Source organism: Somniosus microcephalus, chromosome 12, assembly GCF_052327205.1.
Source record: "Somniosus microcephalus isolate GS21.2 chromosome 12, FLI_Smic_1.0, whole genome shotgun sequence".
In the NCBI taxonomy this organism is placed as follows: domain Eukaryota; kingdom Metazoa; phylum Chordata; class Chondrichthyes; order Squaliformes; family Somniosidae; genus Somniosus; species Somniosus microcephalus.
Genome location: NC_140998.1, coordinates 72999721 through 73019416, shown reverse-complemented (window position 1 = coordinate 73019416; position 19696 = coordinate 72999721). Strand labels below are relative to the sequence as shown.

General features: G+C 38.3%; 1 protein-coding gene across 1 annotated transcript in view; it reads right to left on the bottom strand.

The window, feature by feature from the left end:
- Positions 1–666: 666 nt before the first annotated feature.
- LOC147109297 (inverted formin-2-like) overlaps positions 667–19696 on the bottom strand; it is a 94388-nt gene continuing 75358 nt past the window's right edge. The window contains exons 9-23 of the mRNA XM_086003104.1: positions 17061–17203; positions 16915–16976; positions 14954–15056; positions 14773–14858; positions 13035–13135; positions 11826–11896; positions 11357–11464; positions 11199–11269; positions 10370–10490; positions 10123–10287; positions 8735–8837; positions 8175–8351; positions 5848–6570; positions 3538–3594; positions 667–1974 (exon numbers count right to left, since the gene is read on the bottom strand). Of these exons, the coding sequence (XP_085859230.1) occupies positions 3539–3594; positions 5848–6570; positions 8175–8351; positions 8735–8837; positions 10123–10287; positions 10370–10490; positions 11199–11269; positions 11357–11464; positions 11826–11896; positions 13035–13135; positions 14773–14858; positions 14954–15056; positions 16915–16976; positions 17061–17203 (2090 nt within the window). The 3' untranslated portion in view covers positions 667–1974; position 3538. The remainder of the gene's footprint in view (positions 1975–3537; positions 3595–5847; positions 6571–8174; positions 8352–8734; positions 8838–10122; positions 10288–10369; positions 10491–11198; positions 11270–11356; positions 11465–11825; positions 11897–13034; positions 13136–14772; positions 14859–14953; positions 15057–16914; positions 16977–17060; positions 17204–19696) is intronic.

The following is a 19696-nucleotide window of genomic DNA, read 5'->3' as shown; positions in this document are numbered from 1 at the left end:
GTTTGCATTAAACTTCGTTTTATTATCGGACTGACTCGACCTCAGTACTTCAGTTAGGGATCTGTCGATTCCTACACCCCATAAGTGAAGTTAATGTTCTATGAATTGTATGTTAGACACAATCAATTAAAACGGCTGTATAAAGAATACTGTTGTTAATTAATATTTGACTCTTTGATCCTAATGTTTGTATTCTATAAATATATTTTCATATTCAAAATTGGATGTCTCAGACAGACCATCTTTGAAGCTCACTAAGAAAAAAAGCAGCATTTGGCAAGTAATCACTTAAAATAAATCTTTGAACTTTTTGAAGCAATCAATTTAAATTTTACAGCAGAATCATACTCTGTAATTACTCATTTGATCTTTGAGTGACTATAACATTTAGTTTTGGAATAATTTGCAATTTTTAGAATAAATTAAAAGATTTCCAAAGTTCACATGCTTGAATAGAACAATTTACTTTACTGGAAATTATATCCTTCATTCGTTAATGTTTGTAACAGAATAACAGAGCCAACATATTTTCTACTTTTTTATTATAGGTGTGGAATTTGCATTATTATAAAGATGAGATATATTTTTAACAGGAAAGCAGCCTGCATTATTTGTGCCTTATATATACACAAATATAGAAATGTGGTACAAGTGTAAAGAGCTATATACTTTATAAACATTTAACTGAAAGTTTCTTTGTCATTCCTACGTGACCATATTTTTATTTTACTTTATCCTTTTTCTATTAAGATTGACCTGAAATATTCTAATCTGCAGCCAGCTGCCATTTTACAAGCTACCTACAAAACCCATGTGGTGAACATGCCAACTACATGTCTGCCTTTTTTCTAAGCTAAGCAAGACCAGCTCTATTTGAGGCATGCCGGAGAAACTCTGGCAAAAATACACTGTTAAAATATACAAAGTTTATGCTTGGAGGATAACAGACAACTGTTGTCTAAAAATTAAAAAACAAACTTTTAAATTGATAATTTATTGTAACAATTTAATACTTAAAAGATCAAAATGAGTTTCAGAATGAACAGTAACTAAATAAAGGTTTTACAGCTGATATTGGATTATTAATTTTCTTTCTTTCAAAAGACACTCAAATTGTTAGTATCCGCAGCTTTTCTGACCCAGTATAACAGGACATTTGACAGTTAATTATTCACTGTGTAATCCTTACCTTGCTAAATAAGAACTCCAGAATATTAATAAAACTGGTATTATGACTTATTATCTAGTTCCAGTTTGCATCGAGCCTATGAAAAATATTTTTACATCCTCTTTTATGGTACATTCACATTACGAGCTTAGTGTGGAGCAGTTTCGGCTTTACACCAACCCCAAACCTGTGAACTATAAATTGTATATTAAGGCCCGAGTTGACTCCAAAGTGAAACTGAATGGGAAGACCTTCCAGGGAGCCTCGCTCATCTTAGCTCAGATTGGGCCCTGATTCCAGACCAGGCTGCATTTACACTATGAATGCAGTGTTGGTGCAAGGGGAACAGATGCCACTACCTGCCACTGTCAAACACAATAATTCAAGTACCACAATAGAGTATTGGAATTTGAATATATAACATGTTGCTCCTCGATGGTAACATAATTTCACTGAATTTGAAATGTGAGCACAACTCAATTGACATATCTTTAACTAATTCCCACTCAGACATTTCAAATGTTTCCATTATTTCCAAAAAATGTTTTTGTCTACTTTAGATGAGAATCATGGTTTTACAAACAAAACAATGTCAAGTTAACCAACATACTCTGAAATATGATGTACATTCAATAATATTGCATATTTTCATCTCTCTCAAAAGCTTTGGCTATACTTTGAAAACATCTATAATAGTTCAGCTAAACAGTTTCATTATTTCTGTTTTAGAAAACACATTCTTGAATTAGTGCCAAATTAGTTGATGATGCCTCCAACTTATTCCTCTTTCATTTTCTTCCATTCTTCTGAAACAAACATCAGACAAAAACAAAAGTTATATTTTTCAGACAATATGAAGCAACTCAAATGACTATTAGATATTTTCCTGGCTATTGTGTTAGAAGTGAAAGGTTTAATTTCTTTCCTCTTCTCCCATACATGCTCTCCTTAAGGCTTTGATTCCATCATTGGGGTATGGTTTCACAGGTGCCCTTCAACACCTCACCCAGTTGACCATTATTCATGTGTGAGCCTTAACGGTAAGTAGTAGGAGGTTACCAGTCGAGGACATTCCTGCTATTGTTTGGATTTATAAAGGATAGAAATATCTGATATCTAATACATAATGTTTATAGTGACTTTTGGTTTCTCAATTTTAGGTCAATAATTGCAGAATATTATGCAACCTCCTACTTTCTGATCAAGTGATTGGTCAAACATGAATATTTTATAGGTTATTTTCTCTTCTAAATAGTGGCCTGTGCTTAGGTACAGTTTTATAGTCCTCTGCTACTTCATTCAAGCAGCCATTCTTCAAGTATGAGCAGGACAGTGAATTCACCAGTGTCCACACAGGCACATTTCCCAGTAAGAGGCACTTGATAGTGATTAGAAGAGGGAACCTGTCTGAATTTCACATTGCTTCAGCTGAGATCAACTAACTCAGCATAGACCAGGTGCAGAAGCTGGACTTTGAGTCTGTGAATGAGAAGGCTGCGTGCTGACAGAGTAGTACTGGGGATAATCTAATTAGACTCAATGCCCATTACCTGGAGAGGGAGGGGAAATCAGTCACGGTTTCTACTCCTGCTCACTAGCCAATAATCAAACTTGCTGGTCTGTAGCTCTGTGCCAGGCCATGCTGTAAACTATTGAGCCAACACGAGAGCCATAGAATCATAGAAACTTACGGCACAGAGGGAGGCCATTCGGCCCATTGTGACTGTGCTGGCCAGCCAATGACTAGTGTTTTGATCAGCTGCACTGAAAAAGGGCTGAGTGTAGACAAAAGAATGCTTTTGTAGTCACAGGTCAAATTAATTAACGTATTGTGGTTCTCCTGCTATGGTGTAAATTCAGAAGTAAAAAATATCATGAATGTGCACAGAAAAGGTCCTAATGTTGAGAAGTCCCACAAAATAAATAGATTACACAATGGCATGTATGTTTTTAAAAACTTTGTTAGCAATAAAAGATTTAGGTGGTGAAATTGGACTTGGACGGGGATGCAAAACGGGGCGGGAATCGCTTTTCCGTCTGATAAACGACACGCCCGATATTCAGTTCTGTTGAAGTCAATGAAACTGAATATCGGCGGAGTGTCTAACAGGCGACTGATGCGATAGCACCTGTTTTATGTCTATGCCCAAGTCCGATTTCACCCTAAAGATTCTTAGAAACAGAGCAGGAACTAATATAATGGCCAGTCTTTTCTCCGTAATGAAATGGTTCAGCAATAGCGTTCACTGATGGCATAGTCACATTTACAGTCAACAAAGTAGTATTCTTTCACTTGATGAAGTGCCTAAGTAGAAAATGATTAAATATGCTGGGGTTTAAAAAAAAATGTATGTCCGACTCATACGTACCTCAGTGCAATAAACAGTGTTTTTTCAATTTATTGCTTGTATTTTCAGGGTGGTCATCTGTTTTGAAATGAAAAGTAACCATCAAACAACTGAGTATTTTTAACAAAGCACAGTTCAGAATAAAAATGTCAAGATTTTTTTGTCAAAATATAAGCATAAAAAAATGTAGATTTAGGGTTTTTTTAATGGCTGGGGCAAGACTATTCTGCTTCCATAAAAATTAAACAACAGACATGGATTCTCCATAGAGAGAAAGAGGGAGAGAGAGATGCACGTGAAAGACATCCATAAAATAAACACCCACCCTGGAACCTCACCTGTACCAATTCCTGTGCACCCCAATGGCATTAACAGAGGATTGGGAGCAACTTACCTCATTACTTCACTGGCTGGTGGGAGGAGAGGAATTAGGAGGAAATAATACCCATAGCAAAATAATTTAAGGTTCATTGAAGTAATTAAACTGCTGTTGTGCTGGTATGTCATATTGCATGGTTCTTAGCTCTTCAGCACAAGAGGATTATGATTTTACTGAAAAAGTATACTGAATACTTTAATAAGCAGCAAATCTCTGGAGACCTGCAATTTATAAAAGTTCACCTTAATCACAAAATAAACAGATGAAGGAGGCAAAAGTTACCTTGTCTCCCATTCCCAATTTATTTAATTGGATCGGGAATGAATTTAAATAGTTTCCCCTCCACTACCCTACAGAAATGACCATTCCAAATGTTGCTCATTTGTTGCATGAAGAAGTTCTTTCTGACAATACAAAATTGCCCTTTCACCAGTTTTAGTTTATAGCCCCTTGTTCTATTGTCTTAGCTTACCCTGAAGTAGTGTTCTGTGCTCTGGTTTTACCTTATCTGTAACAGTTAATATTTCATAAATCTGTAGAAGGTTCCATCTCAGTCACCTCTGAGGCTCTGCCTCAGAGTTTCCTCATAACCCGAAACTCTAATGCTAGTCATTGGCCCCCTGCCAACTCTCTGCATCGACTCCTTGGCTTGAATGTTTCCTTTGTGGCTTGGCAATCAAACTGGACACAATACTCAAGGTACAGTGTGATAGTAGCTTCAGCAAAACATCCTCTGATTTGTATTTAATTAATTTAGCAATAGAGTACAGCATTTCATTCTTTGGTTTATTGCTACTCCACATTGATTTGACCTGCCAAACCTACAGTCACCACCAGATCAAGTTCAACTTCACTTTTAGTTAATGTCAATTTGGTTCGGTGGTAGTACTCTGGCTTGGGGATCAAGGGCCACACCAAGACTTCAACACTTAAGCTAGGCTGACATTTAAGTGCAGTACTGAGGGAGTGATACATTGTTGGAGGTTCCATCTTTCCAAAGAAATGTTAAACAGGGCCCCAGCTGCCTGTTCAAATGGACATAAAAGATCCCATGCCACTATTTAAAGAGGAATGGCTGAGAGTTGGCTTAGTGTCCTGGCCAGTGTTCATCACTCAACCAATACCACCAAAAAAGCAGATGAATGAGTCAGTTATTTTATTTGCCACCTGTGGGATCTTGCTATGTGCAAATTGGCTGCTGCATTTTCCCACAAACCAACAATGACTACACTTCAAAAGTAATTAATTGTCTCCAAAATGCTTTATATTCTGAGGATGTAACAGATACTATGTTAATGCAAGTTTATTCTGTCTTCTACACAATCAATGGTGCATTTATCACACCCATTTTATATTCCACCTGTTTATAGATTTTACCTAGCTTTTTTGGATCTCTAACTGCTCTTAAATTGGATTAAAACTTGATTCACTACTAGGCTAGTTACACCTAAGTGGGCCAGCAGCTGTTAGGTGAGAGTATATGCTGAAACACAGTACAATTCACAGAAGTGTGGAACAAGGGTTATTTCTTGCAGCAGACTACAGGGCTATTCACTGCCACTAGGGATCTTTATCCACCAAAACACAGGTAAGGAATTTAGGTGTGTGCCCCTCACAATCTTCCATCCATTAATGGGTGGAATGTCATGGGGTGTGTGAATACCTAATGTGTGCTATCAATTGGTGAGGCTCCCCATGGGTAACAACTTAACAAAATTGGCCACCAACTCTATGGAATGGCAGGGAATTGTTCAAACTAGGTAATTCTGGCGTGTTTATGTAGTTTTGTAAACTGGATTTATAGTTTCACAAATTGACTGAACCTTAAATATAGAAAAGAGAATCATTTTAACTGCAGTTTAGTTTTTCCAGGTTTCATACATTTTAAAATACAGTATTTTCTAGTATGTTACTGGTGGAATGAGTGCTTGGAAGAAACTGAAAACAATTACCTTTGGTTTTCTTACTTTTCCTAACAATTGAGTTCCTGCCAGATGGTGTTGGTGAAGATGTACGTGAAGCAGATTTAGTAGAATGAGCTGGTGAGCTTATGGCAGGTGACACATGGCCAGAGTGATCGAGCTTTGGGTTAGGATGTGTGTCATTTGTGTCAAGAATGACATGTTCCACATTTTGTGATATTGTCATTTCAGCGACCATGTTTGTCTCTGAGTCAGGCACACCAGGTGTAGGGTTAACATGCTTGATAACTTTATTTTGGGAGTTTATTTTATTATCAGCTTTAGATAAATTCCCATCTACATTACTGTTAAGAGAGAGATTTTCTTCCTCTCTGCCCACTGTAGTGACATTATCTTCACCGTGACATTGTTTCAACTGTTCATGTTCTTTTGCAGATAGTATTTCAGAGTCAGATGTGGGGCTTTCTTTGCAAACATTTTCTTTATTTACTTCACTTGGGGACAGGTCAGGATGTTTGTCAATCATATCCTTATGTCCTGATGCATTTATTTCAGGGCTGGATATGCGTTCAGCAGACGACTGATGTGTAGCATTCTGCACTGGTGGTTCTTGAGCAGGCAACTGTTCAGCAGGTGGTTGCCGGGTGACTGCCTTCGCCATGGGAGCAGAAATATCATCTGTAACTTTTGATATAGTTGTACATTGAGAATCCATTGCTTTTTCTTTGTCTTCTGCAGCAGGGGCACCTTGGTCTGTAAACACACATGAATGAAGTATTGTGCATCAGTGAAAGTGAGAACTTACCCCATAGTTGATTGAGTATTTGAACTATTTAAAGTACCTCTAAGTCTGAAGGGGACTCTTTCTCCCCTCCCCCCCTCCTCTCTCCTCCAATTTAAAATAAAAGCAATTACCACCACAACACTCATCAATACATGCAAATATATTTAAGTATACGGGAACCTCTCAGAAAGACAGCCCTTGAGGAGCTATGATAAAGCATTTCATAAGTTTTCTTTAAGTAGAAAGGAAGTCATGATTACTACATGTTATAGGTCAAGATGGTAGGAGGAGGATCCTCCTATATAACAGGTTGCTGGAGATGCAAAATTTGTGCAACTATTGATATATGCAATTTCATCTAAAACATACCAGATAGCTCACATGCATCAAAACTGCACTGAAAGCATGCAGAAGAGCTAAAGTTCAAACTTAAAAATGGTAAACCTCAGCTGGAATTTTTTTTGCTAAATTATAAAATTAAAACTATTAGGCGGGGAATACACCTTGCTTGGAAATGAGATTGAGGGCAGGGATGAGCAAATGTGTAACCCAATATGGTAAAATTGGTGATTGCAGGCATGAATTGTGTCAAGATGTAGGGAAACCAAGCCAAACTGAACTCGTTAGTGTAAACACAGCATAGGGATTCCTGGTGCATATATTTCACACAAGAAACTGAAAATGACACACACGCCTTATCTGTATCCATTTCCTGAGCCGTTTTGTCCTGGGTCAGATTAGAGTTTTTGCACCCAAAGTTACTCATTACCCTACACCCGAGCACCATTTTGAATATTGCATGGTGTTTAAAGTTTTTCAGCTTTAGCCTACTCTGTATTCATTGGTAAAACAAAAGACATAAAATAAGCTAGCAATTCCAGTGCAAGCGAAGAAAACCTCAGAAAAATAAATTTGCCATTATAGCAAATAATCTCAATCATAGTTTTCAATCGTGGAATAAGACAAGTACCCAGGCCAATAGGTCATGATGAATTCTGTCATTTTCACTTTATATCTCAAAGATTGGCAAAAAAAATTACAAATGGTTATATTTATCTTATTTACAAAAACAATAGAGTAAATGCATTTTCCATTGGACACAGCCTCTAAATAAATGAAAAGGCACGTAATTCAACCAATCTTTAAAATAGAAGGTCGTGGAGTAAGGAAAATGTATCCAAAGATTTAAGGTTATAATGCACTTTCATACTGCTTTGACAGATTTGTAAAGATATGGTAATTCAAACTTCCACAAAGCCTGTATTTATTTTTAATTATTATATATGCACACACCTGCCTATTTCAGTGAGCAATTTTAAAGCACATGCACTGTTGCGTATTAAGCATCAAGCAGTGTTGAAAAAACCTCAAAACCTTTACGATGATGCAAGGCTGTATTTTCTTCACCTATTGAAAGAATTGAAAATACCAGGTGTAGGGAAAATGAATTAGGCAAGTAGTACCTGCAGGTACCAGTAAAATATAACCAGGTCAGATTCTTTCCGTTTGGGAATACTGTTATTTTAGATGAAAGCAAGTTTGAAGCCAGATGCATGCAGTCATGTGCTCTTACCCAGTGATACTTTCCCCCTACATGTTTCAGTAGTAGTTTCAGTAATAGAACTTTTTGGAGCAGACAGAGTATTGCACCTTCTCCTGGTGGTCTTCTTCAATTGAAAACCTTTTCTTATGTCTGACAGAAGAGCATCAATAATACATTCCTCCTCTTGCTTTATTGGTGATTTATGAACTATAAAACAAAGCAGTCACAATTTACTAGAGGTTCTCCAATATTAAAAATCACAAATTTCAGACCAGACCTAAGCATCTTTGACTTAAAACAAAACCAGCAATAAACGGTGAAACTTGACACATGATGGAGCAACATTGCATTAAGCCTTATATCAGCCATTCATCATGATGTTAACTGGATCATCACTTTTATATTGGTGTATTTTATATTAACATTGGTGTCTGATAAGCAATTCCTCAACACATCTTCTGTCCTTAAGCAAACTTTAGTGAAGTAAACACAATCAATATAAGAAACAAATGATAAAAAGTGATTTAAAAATACAATACAAAAAGTTACTCTTTAAATTGAGGAAAATAAAAACCTCCAATGCGACTTACCAATTTGTCCATTCTCTCCTTTTTGTCTTTTAGCTTCTTCTTCTTGAAGCTTTTGCTTTCTCTTCTCTGCTTTTGCAATCTGCTCTTTTCTGAGCTTATTTTCCTTTAACCACAGGAAAAAAAGACAATTAATTTTCCAGTGCCAACATGAAGATGAGGAGGCCTGGCCAAAACAGCCACCCACAGGTCCAGGATGCATGGGATCTGCGGGAGGGGAGGGGTCGCTCTGGCAGCCTGCCTCTCTTCCGTGGTCTTGTCGGTGCCCGGGTGGCCATGCAGTGTCTGCCAGTACACTTGAAGCCTTTCACAACCGGTGGGCTCTGCAGGAGTAAACTGTATAATCAATCATGACAATGAGAGCTTGATTTAGTTTTACTTTAAGCTTCTTTTAGTTTGATTGGACCTCGTGTTAGAATGTTTTATTAGTACAGGTAGTGCCCTCCTCAAATTGAGGGGCATTTGTGGTGCCAATTTCTGTCCTAAATGATCCAATTAAAATAGTCCTGAGCAAGGTGAAGGAGGGAAGATTAGCACTTTAGTCCTTTGACTCTAAATGTTGGTAGGCATGAGGATACATTTAAATAGATGCAAGGTAGAACTTTGCAAGTTGAGCTTCAGTAAAATATTTACTGAGTCTTTTATAAGCCCCACTGTGTTCCTCTGAATGCTCAGCGAATTTATCCAATGAGTGATTGTGCCATACAGAACAGAAAGATCCCAAATCCAATCCCTGGCCTGTATTAGGCTAATCAACTTAGCTGGGGCTCATCAGCCCTAGGTTTGAGAAGGGGGGAAAAAAACAAAGCCAGCCAGCTTTCATTTCTGATTGCTATCCAGAGACATCTGCTGGAAGTGTGCATGTGTTATATTTAGTCAGGAGAGGATCAAGTTCAATCGCGATGCACAATGTAGCTATTTAGTGTGGCAACATTTATCATTAAAGCTCAATGATGAATAGTGTCCACTCAAGGGTGCATCGTGGTTGTGGGACCATATCTTAGAAAAGAGTCAATGTTTCAGGACTTTAAGTTGGGAGGAGGAGGGGGGGGGGTTGGCAGCAGGGGAAGAGTGGTGGAAAAGATGATTGAGTGAGAAAAAACCCATTAACTATGCACAGCACACATCTTTTTTGTACTATTCTACATGTCTAGGAACATAAAGTATCTGGCTAATGTCATAAAACATCTGCTATTTATAGTTGCAACTGCTAAAAAAAAAGGTAGTATTTCTTCTAGTCTATGAAAGGTTTACTTCGCATTTCATTTGTGACAATATTAGAAGTAAATTTATGATGCCTGAAATTCAGTTCTTCAACACGATACATACAAAAGACTTTATAACGTACATTAAAAGGAGACGGTTTATTCAGTAATGCTATGGAGACTTACCTTCATTGCTTTGAGGAACAAATCTCTGAAGGTTTTAATGGTTAGAAATAGCTCTTCCAGTGACAATTTACTAACGTCATCACAGAAGTACTCAGCCAGTTTCTTTCTCTCTGACTCGATATCTTCCAGAAGTTGCTTCAGTTTGTTTGTTGCACATAGACTTTCCTGAAATAGTTTTTTTTTTAAATTATAATTTCACAATAGGCAACTAAAATACTGAATTATTTGTAGTTGCTGTTTTACTTACCTGGATAGGTTTGTCAAACTGTAATTTGACATCATTTGCAGATGATTTGACTTTACCACCAATCATCTTGAGACGTTCCAAAAGGTTGACTGTGTCAGACTGAAGTGAGTCCACACTAAGGCTGTCAGTAAACATAATCTTCAAGTTATACAAATAGTGGAGATATGTCAGAACTAGTAGAACACAGCAAGTGCAGTGGGGAGAAAGAGAAAGGAGACGCGTGGCATATATTTCAACAACATAGCAATCTTGGCAATTGATTATATCACAGTTCATCTTCCTTTCTGTTCCCTCTTTCCCCCCCCTCCCCCCCTTTCCAGAATATAGTCTAAATTCTAATCTTTGGTGACATGCTAGGAGAAATACAAGCTGTAGAAATCAGTTTTCCCTTAATCAGCCAGAGGATCCTGGCAAGACTTGTTTCACTTATAGACTAGCTGCAAGTGTCAGTGGGATTGAGATTTGGCCTTCTTACCAGGCCCCAAATGTTGCACTTTTAAACAAGATTTAGGATTCCCAAAAGGAGATACTTTAGTTATCCTCAAAACACTGTAGTTCCAAGATCTGCACATTTTTCTACAAATATTTCTACCAGAAATGTACAAAATCAAGCAGCAACAATGAACATGTGTTTGTGCAGTGTTGGAGAACCAATAGTCTATTGACTTGAATAACATTATGCAATGGTCTCTGTTCAGTCCTGTTGGTCAGCTTCAACTCACTAGCACTGTACAAAGGGTACTGCTTTTCAGTTTTGTTCATGAAATATAATTGTCAGCTCAGACACTATTAAAATTAGATAGCAAAGAATTCCAAATGGTCTTCTTACCCTCCTGCTTTTGAAATGGTTTCTAGGTCATCAGGAAGTTTCAGAAGATCTGGCTGGAACTTTTCAGCCTCCTTTCACATAAAAAAACCCAAAAAGCAGTTAGATACTAACCAATTTAAAAATAAAAAATAAACAAAATATATAGTGAAAGGCATCACCTCTATCATGTGATGCAGCAACGTAATCCGTGATTGGTTTGCTTTTGTCTCGGTAAGTTTAAGTAGGGTATTTATTTTAAAGCCATCTGCATCTCCTGTGTGACTACCCTGATGGAAGGCAAAAACCACAAAGTACACATGTAAATATATACACAAATGTAATGAAAATGATTTGCAATAACATTTGATGCAGATTTCATCATGCAGTCAGAGATATCTTTCCTAATTTTGTACACCTAGTGCAAAGTATGTTTATCTCAACAGGTTGTGTTCTTATTGGTTTATTGGAAATAGTGTACAAGGAAAAAATGAATTTTCACAAAATTAATCTTTAGCAGGGTAGCCCAATAACACGGAGGACTGTTTATTATAGATTTTCAATCATTAATTTTATTTAATCAATGCAAAGTAGTTTCCTAGAAGACGCTGTATAAACCAGTAGATTTTGCATAGTTCACAGAATACGTACATAGTTGAGGAAGTTTCCAATTTTAAGAGTCAGTTCACAGAAGAGGGGTAGTCTTGTAGCACAAAGAAGATCTATTCAAAAGCAGAAAACAATGATATATATTTGGTCCTGCTGATGCTAATTTGATATATATATTTGCCCTGGGGTCTTTGAAGGTCACACAATAATACATTGTGCAAAACTTTTTAGGGATTGTTGATTATTTTAAATTTCAAATTCAAATCATTTTTTCTTTTTCTTTTGGATTTTATCATTTTTTTTTAAACCCCGTGTCCACTGACCAACATTGGCTCCCGGTCCGGCATCGCCTCAATTTAAAAATTCTCATCCTTATTGTCAAATCCTCCCTATCTCTGTAACCTCCTCCAGCCCCACAACCCTCCGCCAATTCTGGTCTCATGTGTATCCCCAATTTTCATCACTCCACCACTGGTGGCCGTGCCTTCAGCTGCCTAGGCACCAAGCCCTGGAATTCCCTCCCTAAACCTCTCTCTCTCTCCTCCTTTAAAGACGCTCCTTAAAAACTACCTTTGATCAACTTGTCCCAATAGCTGCTTATGTGGTTCGGTGTCAGCTTTTGTTTGACAAGCGCTCTTGTGAAACACCTTGGGACGTTTTATTACATTAAAGGTGCTATATAAATGCAAGTTGTTGTTGTTGTTGTTGTGTAGCTGAGCATTTGTGTAATTACAAGAAAAGACATTACCACATACCCACTAACTACTATGCTATAAACACATATCTGTTCAGTCAACATTCATATCTGCCTTTAAAAGTGAGTAGATTAGCATTAAAGTTTTATCATTAATTATTTACTTTGGATTAGAGATGTGATGATCAAATTAAATGAGTGACAGAATACCATACTTACTAAACAAAAAAATAGGTAACCAGGCAGATAATAGTCTTAAAAAGTTACTTAGAAGCAAAAACTAAAATGTGTGAATCTTGAGATAGAATTCAATATTTTATTTGAGCACTACTGGACCTAAAATGATCATTACTGCATCTTTCAAATTGAGGATGGGGATGAGCTCATCAAGGTTGTAAATGGGCAACATATTTTGAAGTCAATGCTAGGTTACACTACATCAACTCACATGTGTGATGGCATTAACTTTCTGACCTCTGATCAGTCACAATGTTGTTCAGCTGTTCGTTGCGCTCTGCAATTTTATATTGCAGCTTGTGCAGAACCATCGGACTTACCTTGACAAGCAGTTTTAATTAGTTCAGCTCTTGGCTGGAGCATTTGCAGGGCCACAGTAGCCTCTTCACAAAGTAACATGCAGTCAACCCTTAGCTGGTAGCTGTGGTGGGTCAAGGAAGGGAAATAAACAAAGGAGAACTGGATTGAGAGTGTAAAACTAGAGAACATTCATAGAAAATTAACAAGCCCCAAACAAATTTGGGATTAGAAGCTATTTTTGCATCCCATATCAATAAAATTTGAAAAATACTAAAAAAAAATGATCTGACCAAAAAAATTAAGGCAGTACTAGATATTTGGGATAAAACAGTTATTGCTAGATTAACATTTTTTAAAAAAGGAAATGTATCTGATTAAGAATGGGATTGAGAATTAAAATAATAAATACAGAAAATGCCAAGAAAACAATGATTTTCTAGCTGCTTGAACCATGGAAATATTACGCCAAATAAGGCAACTGGTTCTTAATGTATAATATGGAATACAAAATTTGAAGTTTGCTCAATTTGCCCCTGGAGATCGGGGCAAAACTTACAAAATGTCTCCTCAGGCAGTTAAATTGATTGGAGAGAGTCCAAGATGGAATTGATGATACATGATTTGAGAAAACAATGTACTTGATTTGCCAACTAGTCAACATGCAGCACTTCTATATTAGAGAGCAATACATCATTAATCCTGGTTCCCAAAATATTTTTATTGAATTAAAAAAATGAATTTGATACAGTACTTACATTTCAGATCAGTCACTATAAAGACAATGTTTTACCTTCCTCTTTATCAATGTTGGATCTCATGTATATTAAGCAATTATGTAATCAGTGAAACTGAAGTGACTGTGTGCTGGAAACTATTTATACTGCAGATAAAATGTATGTTTCGGATCCAAAGAATTAATTTTACACACGGATTCAGTTAGTCAAAAGAGAGATTAATATCATTGTAGTATAATTATTCCTTCGAATCCAACATGCAACTTCCAGGCTTAATATTTTAGCTGCTTTACAGTGAATAGCAGGGCTGTCTAACATTGGTAATCTCGTCTCTTGAATTAGTGGCTACATTTTCCAGTACGTTATATATCAAACGTAACAAAAGTACAAGTATTAATTGTTATTTATAAGTTTTCATTAAGCTTTTTGCACTTGTAAAATTCTGATGGAATGCTAAATAGCTATGGGGAAAGGTTTCTGCCATTCACTATTTATAGCAAAATCATAAACAAGTTCTTTATATACAGGCGTACAATTTCACTATAGATAACAAACAGCAGAAATCCTCCCCCCACTCAATGCGAGAGTTGGAACAGGGCAGAGGTTCAAGCAAGGATTTTAATGTAAATTTACCACTTTAAAAAAAATTCCTCTCTCTATCTTTTTCTAAACTGTGTTGGTTTATTCTTGTTTCCCCCCCCCAGACTCCTTTCCCTCTTATTCTTTGTCACTTTCTTCAGATTCCTTTTCCTGTTCAATTCCATTTTATGCCCACCCCCTTTCCTGCCAGCCCACTGCAGTACTTTGCTATATTAAAATCCACTTTAAGATCAGGAAGAGCCCTATTAAAATCAAATGTATCGCATGATTATGGAAGATTACAGTTTCTAATAGCGATATTGTGTTGCAGTGACATTTCCAGTTGGATGGGCAATTAGCAAATGTAACTTGTATCTGAAAGTTATATAACTGACATTTGCAGGAGTGTGACCTTGTGTACAGAAGTGGCACCAGTAATACGTACCAAGGAACATCAAGGAGGACAAGGTAGAAATGATCAGCACTTGCTAATTTTTCCTTTTCTCCTTTGTAAGCCTTTATATTTTCTATCTGCACATGGAATGAATTTGAAGAAAAAGTTGTGTGTGAAATAATATTGATTTGCTAAAATATCAGCTCTGGTATTCATCATCTTGTCAACTTGCCTCATGATTCTCTGGCAGTAGTTTCTTGAGTTGCTTTAATATCTCTACATCAAATTTAGATCGGTCCCCTCTCTTTATCACATCAGCTATTTCTTCATCAGAACTAATTAAACATTGAAATGAAACTGTCATTACATCAATATTTGCTTTTTTAAAAGAACAATTCTGAGCGACAACATTTTAAGCAAACCAAGAAGCAACATTATATATCATTATAGTTTGTTCAGTTGCAAGGAGAAGGTTTAGTTTCCAGGCAAGAATCATCATTAATACTTAGCTATAGACTATCTCCATGGCCTTAATGAAATAGATATCCCTATTTACAAATCACTTTGTTGAGCCCTATATTCAATCCAATAATTCACAAGGGCAAAAGACCCTAATCACCTGCTCTTGTTGCCACAGTATTTATGTGGTTGGTCCAGTTAAGTTTCTGGTCAATGGTGACCCCCAAGATATTGATGGTGGGGGATTTGGTGATGGTAATGCCATTGAATGATAAGGGGCGGTGGTTAGATACTTGCTTGTTGGAGATAGTCATTGCCTGGCACTTAAGTGGCATGTAACATTCATGCCACACATCAGGCCAAACCTGAATGTTGTCCAGGTCTTGCTGCATGCAGGCATGGACTGCTTCATTATCTGAGGAGTTGCAAATGGCACTAAACACTCTGCAATCATCAGCGAACATCCCCACTTCTGACCTTATGATGGCAGGAAGGTCATTGATGAAGCAGCTGAAGATGGTTGGGTCTAAGACACTGCCCTGAGGAACTCCTGCAGCGATGTCCTGGGGCTGTGATGATTGACCTCCAACCACCACAACCATCTTCCTTTGTGCTAGGTAAGACTCCAGCCAGTGGAGAGTTTTCTCTCCGGTTCCCATTGACTTCCGTTTTACTAGGGCCCCACGATGCCACATTCGGTCAAATGCTGCCTTGATGTCAAGGGCAGTTTCTCTCACCACCAGATTGATAGATGCTAGTTAAATCTAGAATCAGAAAAGGCAATATGGTCCTTCAAAGCTTATTGCCCTAGGAAGGACATGAGCAAAGACCAAGTGCATCCTTGCAAGAAGAGGTAAAACAGCAGTGGGGATCTTTATGGGGCCTCTTTTATTGCACACCTGTTGCAACCAAAGATCAGCACTGATGGTGATCTGGAAACAGGAATCAGAGTTTTGTCGTCTTACAGTGCTAATGAAGCAGAGGGGGAAAAATAGGTTGTGCACCCTTCATTGGAGGGAAAGCATTCATTAAAATCTGAAAATTAAATAAGAGCAAGGGAGTTATACCACTGACTGGTGCTTACTTTAAGAAAGGTTGAAACAACCTTTTCAAGTGTGCTGGTCAGGGATTTATCCGCAAATTTACATAGATACAGTGGTGTAGTGGTTATGTTACGGAGTCAGTAATCCAGAGAACGCGAGTTCAAATCCCAAGCCACTCAATTGTATCAAACTGCTACCAGTAGTTCAAGAAGGCAGCCCACGCCCAGGTCAACTAGGGATGGACAATAAATGCTGGCCTTGCCAGCAACTAACATTCCCAGGTGGCTCGCTGCCGGTCCCGTGCAGCCCGGGACTGGCATTGTTAAGTTTTGCCACACACGCAAAATTGTGAATGGGTTGCGCAGCCCTTTAAAGGGGCCGCACACCCCAAAAAAAAATTAGGGGGAACATTGCCAATGACACTCTCATCTCAAGAATATTTTTTTTTAATTGATATCACAGGATAGATCACTGGCTCACGAGGAAACAGCTGGAAAGACAATAACAGTTACAGTTCCCCTTTTTAAAAATGATCTATGGAGAGCAGAGGTACACAAGCTATACAAACATGTATTTTTGAATACATCAACTGATTGTGAAACATGAGCCTGTAGTTTAACCATTTACTATCTGACAAAATGCCAGCACTATTAAATATATGCAAATACAAATTACATTTAATGTAACTCACCATTTGAATTGCTTCAAAAATATGTTCAAATTAAGGCTTTTCCTTGAGTCCAGAAACGTGATCTGTGGTGGGAAGAGGACAGAAATAATGAGGTATACATAGAAGTGATTATGTTTACATTACCACCTTGATTCAATGGCACTTACCTCTTTTAGCTCTTTTTTTCTAACAGTTTGCTCTTTCTGTTTTGGCTGTGACACTGGAAAGCAGAAGAGTTGTTCAATACTGGCATAATCCGGATCCAAATGTTCAACATTTCTTCGGATGGATGACCATAAAGAATTGTTCTCTGGAGAAGAAAACAAAAAACGACTTGGCATAAGGGAGAAGGAAGTCAAGATCTTCTTATATAAATAAATTAAAATTTAAGAGATGATTATTGTTGGGTCTCTTCATGTCACACACAATTCCCTGACCAAGATTGCAAGTGACATACTTACAGGTATCTGACAATAGTGCTCGAGGCTGCTGCTGCCAATTATGCCTCACGAGAACCTGACCCCAATTTTCTCTTCCTCCCTTCAGCGGCAAAAGTACCTTGACTGTACTCTGAAATTCCCCTAACTGCAGATATCTGATCAGCATTCAGAGATTGCCACTTCATACGCATGGGCCACCTGGGAGATTAAGATAGTAAAGCCAACATTGCAGCGGGGGTGGGGGGGGGGGGGAATTGTAGTATGAAGTTCTCGGACAAGGTGTATAGAACAAGGAGTGGGTTAGGATAATATTTGGACTGGTCAATGCAAGGAGAATGATGCGGGACTTCAATAAGTCGAACATAAAAAGACTTAAAGCCTGTCAATTTAATACATTACTTCTTTCCAACTCATTACATAGAATGTACATCACAGAAACAGTACATTGGAGAATCTACCATCTTCTGGACTTGGTTTGTTTGAATGACCCAAACACTATTCAAAGAGCAGAAATAGTTGAATCTATTAAATCCGTGTGTTAATGGAGACACGGAATGCAGGAGTTGGTTTAACACGTCTTTACTGAATGGAGACAATCTGGAAACTGAAACTACAGAAGCCTGCCAGGGCCTTTTATACAGGGATGGTCACTGCCGGTACTGCAGTCGGAGACCAGTTATTCCCTTAAAGGGATATACACAACAATTCCTCCCCTTTTAGATAAACAGTACATAACATTCATTTAACAACTAAATAATAACTAATTACAATTACAATTGCTAGATACATTAGTTGAAGTTAAGCAATTATAAGTTCAGTCTTTGAGGAGGCTTCCTGATTCTATCTGGATAACGCCTCTTTGGGATATCAGGTTCTTCTGGCAAGGTTGAGTCGGGATCAATGTCGTTGTTTGGTTCGTCTGCTTCCAATATCACCGATTCTGCGGCAGATGCAATTGGTACTTCGGTTTCATCGCCAGGTGTATCAGATCGTGGTGTGGAGTTGAGGTTTTCCAGTGACTCTAGAATCTGGTCAGCATGGCGTCTTACAATGCTTTCTCCAACGTCCACGGTATACATTAGAGGTCCTTGCCGTGTACAGATCATTCCTGGCTGCCATTTCTCTGTGCGGTAGTCCCGGGCCAAAACTGGTTGACCTATCTTAAAACTCCTGGTCGGCCTTTCATTCATATTCTGAAACTGCCTGTTCTCCACATCTCTTCTGACGTTTGGCTTAACCAAATCCAAGCGGCATCGTAGTCTTCGATTGAAGAACATCATGGCTGGAGTTTGGTTGGCAACCGCATGTGTCGCATTCCGGTAGGCAAACAAGAAGTTATCCACCTTGTGTTGTAGGGGTATATCTTCATTACACATTGCCTTGATAGCCTTCTTGAATGTTTGAACAAACCTCTCGGCCAATCCATTAGTGGCTGGATGATATGGGGCGGATGTGTAATGTTTAACACCATTGTCCTTTAAGAACCTCCGGAACTCTTCAGACACAAACTGTGGTCCATTGTCAGAGCAAATCTGTTCAGGCAGCCCATTCCTGGCGAATATGGTTCGTAAGACTGTGATAGTTTTTTTCTGTGGTGGTTGAGGACATTTTTATTACCTCTGGCCACTTTGAATGTGCATCCACCGCAATTAAAAACATCGAGTCCATAAAGGGACCAGCAAAATCAATGTGCACCCTTTGCCATGGAGATGAGGGCCACTCCCATGGATGTAGAGGGGCTTGTGGTGGGGCGTTTTGGACCTTCTGGCATCCTGTACAGCTCTTGGTCATCTCTTCGATTTCTCTATCGATTCCCCTCTTCAATCAATCACGTGGCCACAATACGATATCGGTTTCTTAAAAAACTCGCACTTGGGGCGATTGGCTCGTAGCCCATGTTCACGTAGTCTAGTGAGCACCTGCTCTAGGTTGGCAAGGTGTTCACTGTCATCTTCACCTGTCACTAGGATGTCGTCCAAGTAACACGGAGTCCTCGGAATCCCTTGCAGGACTTGTTCCATCGCTCTTTGCCATATCGCCAGAGCTGATGCTACTCCGAATACCAGTCGATGATACTGGTAAAGACCTTTGTGAGTGTTTATCGTGAGATACTTCCTAGAGGATTCTTCAACCTCCATCTGCAAATATGCTTGCGCTAGGTCAATTTTTGTAAAACACTTCCCTCCGGATAGTGACGCGAAGATATCTTCTATCCTTGGAAGAGGATATTGTACTGTGTGAAGGACTGGGTTCACTGTCACCTTGAAGTCCCCACAGATGCGAACCTTCCTTGCCTCCTCAGACTTATTGTTTAACGTTTTCTTCATGACAGGAACGATGGGTGTCGCCCACTCGCTCTAGTC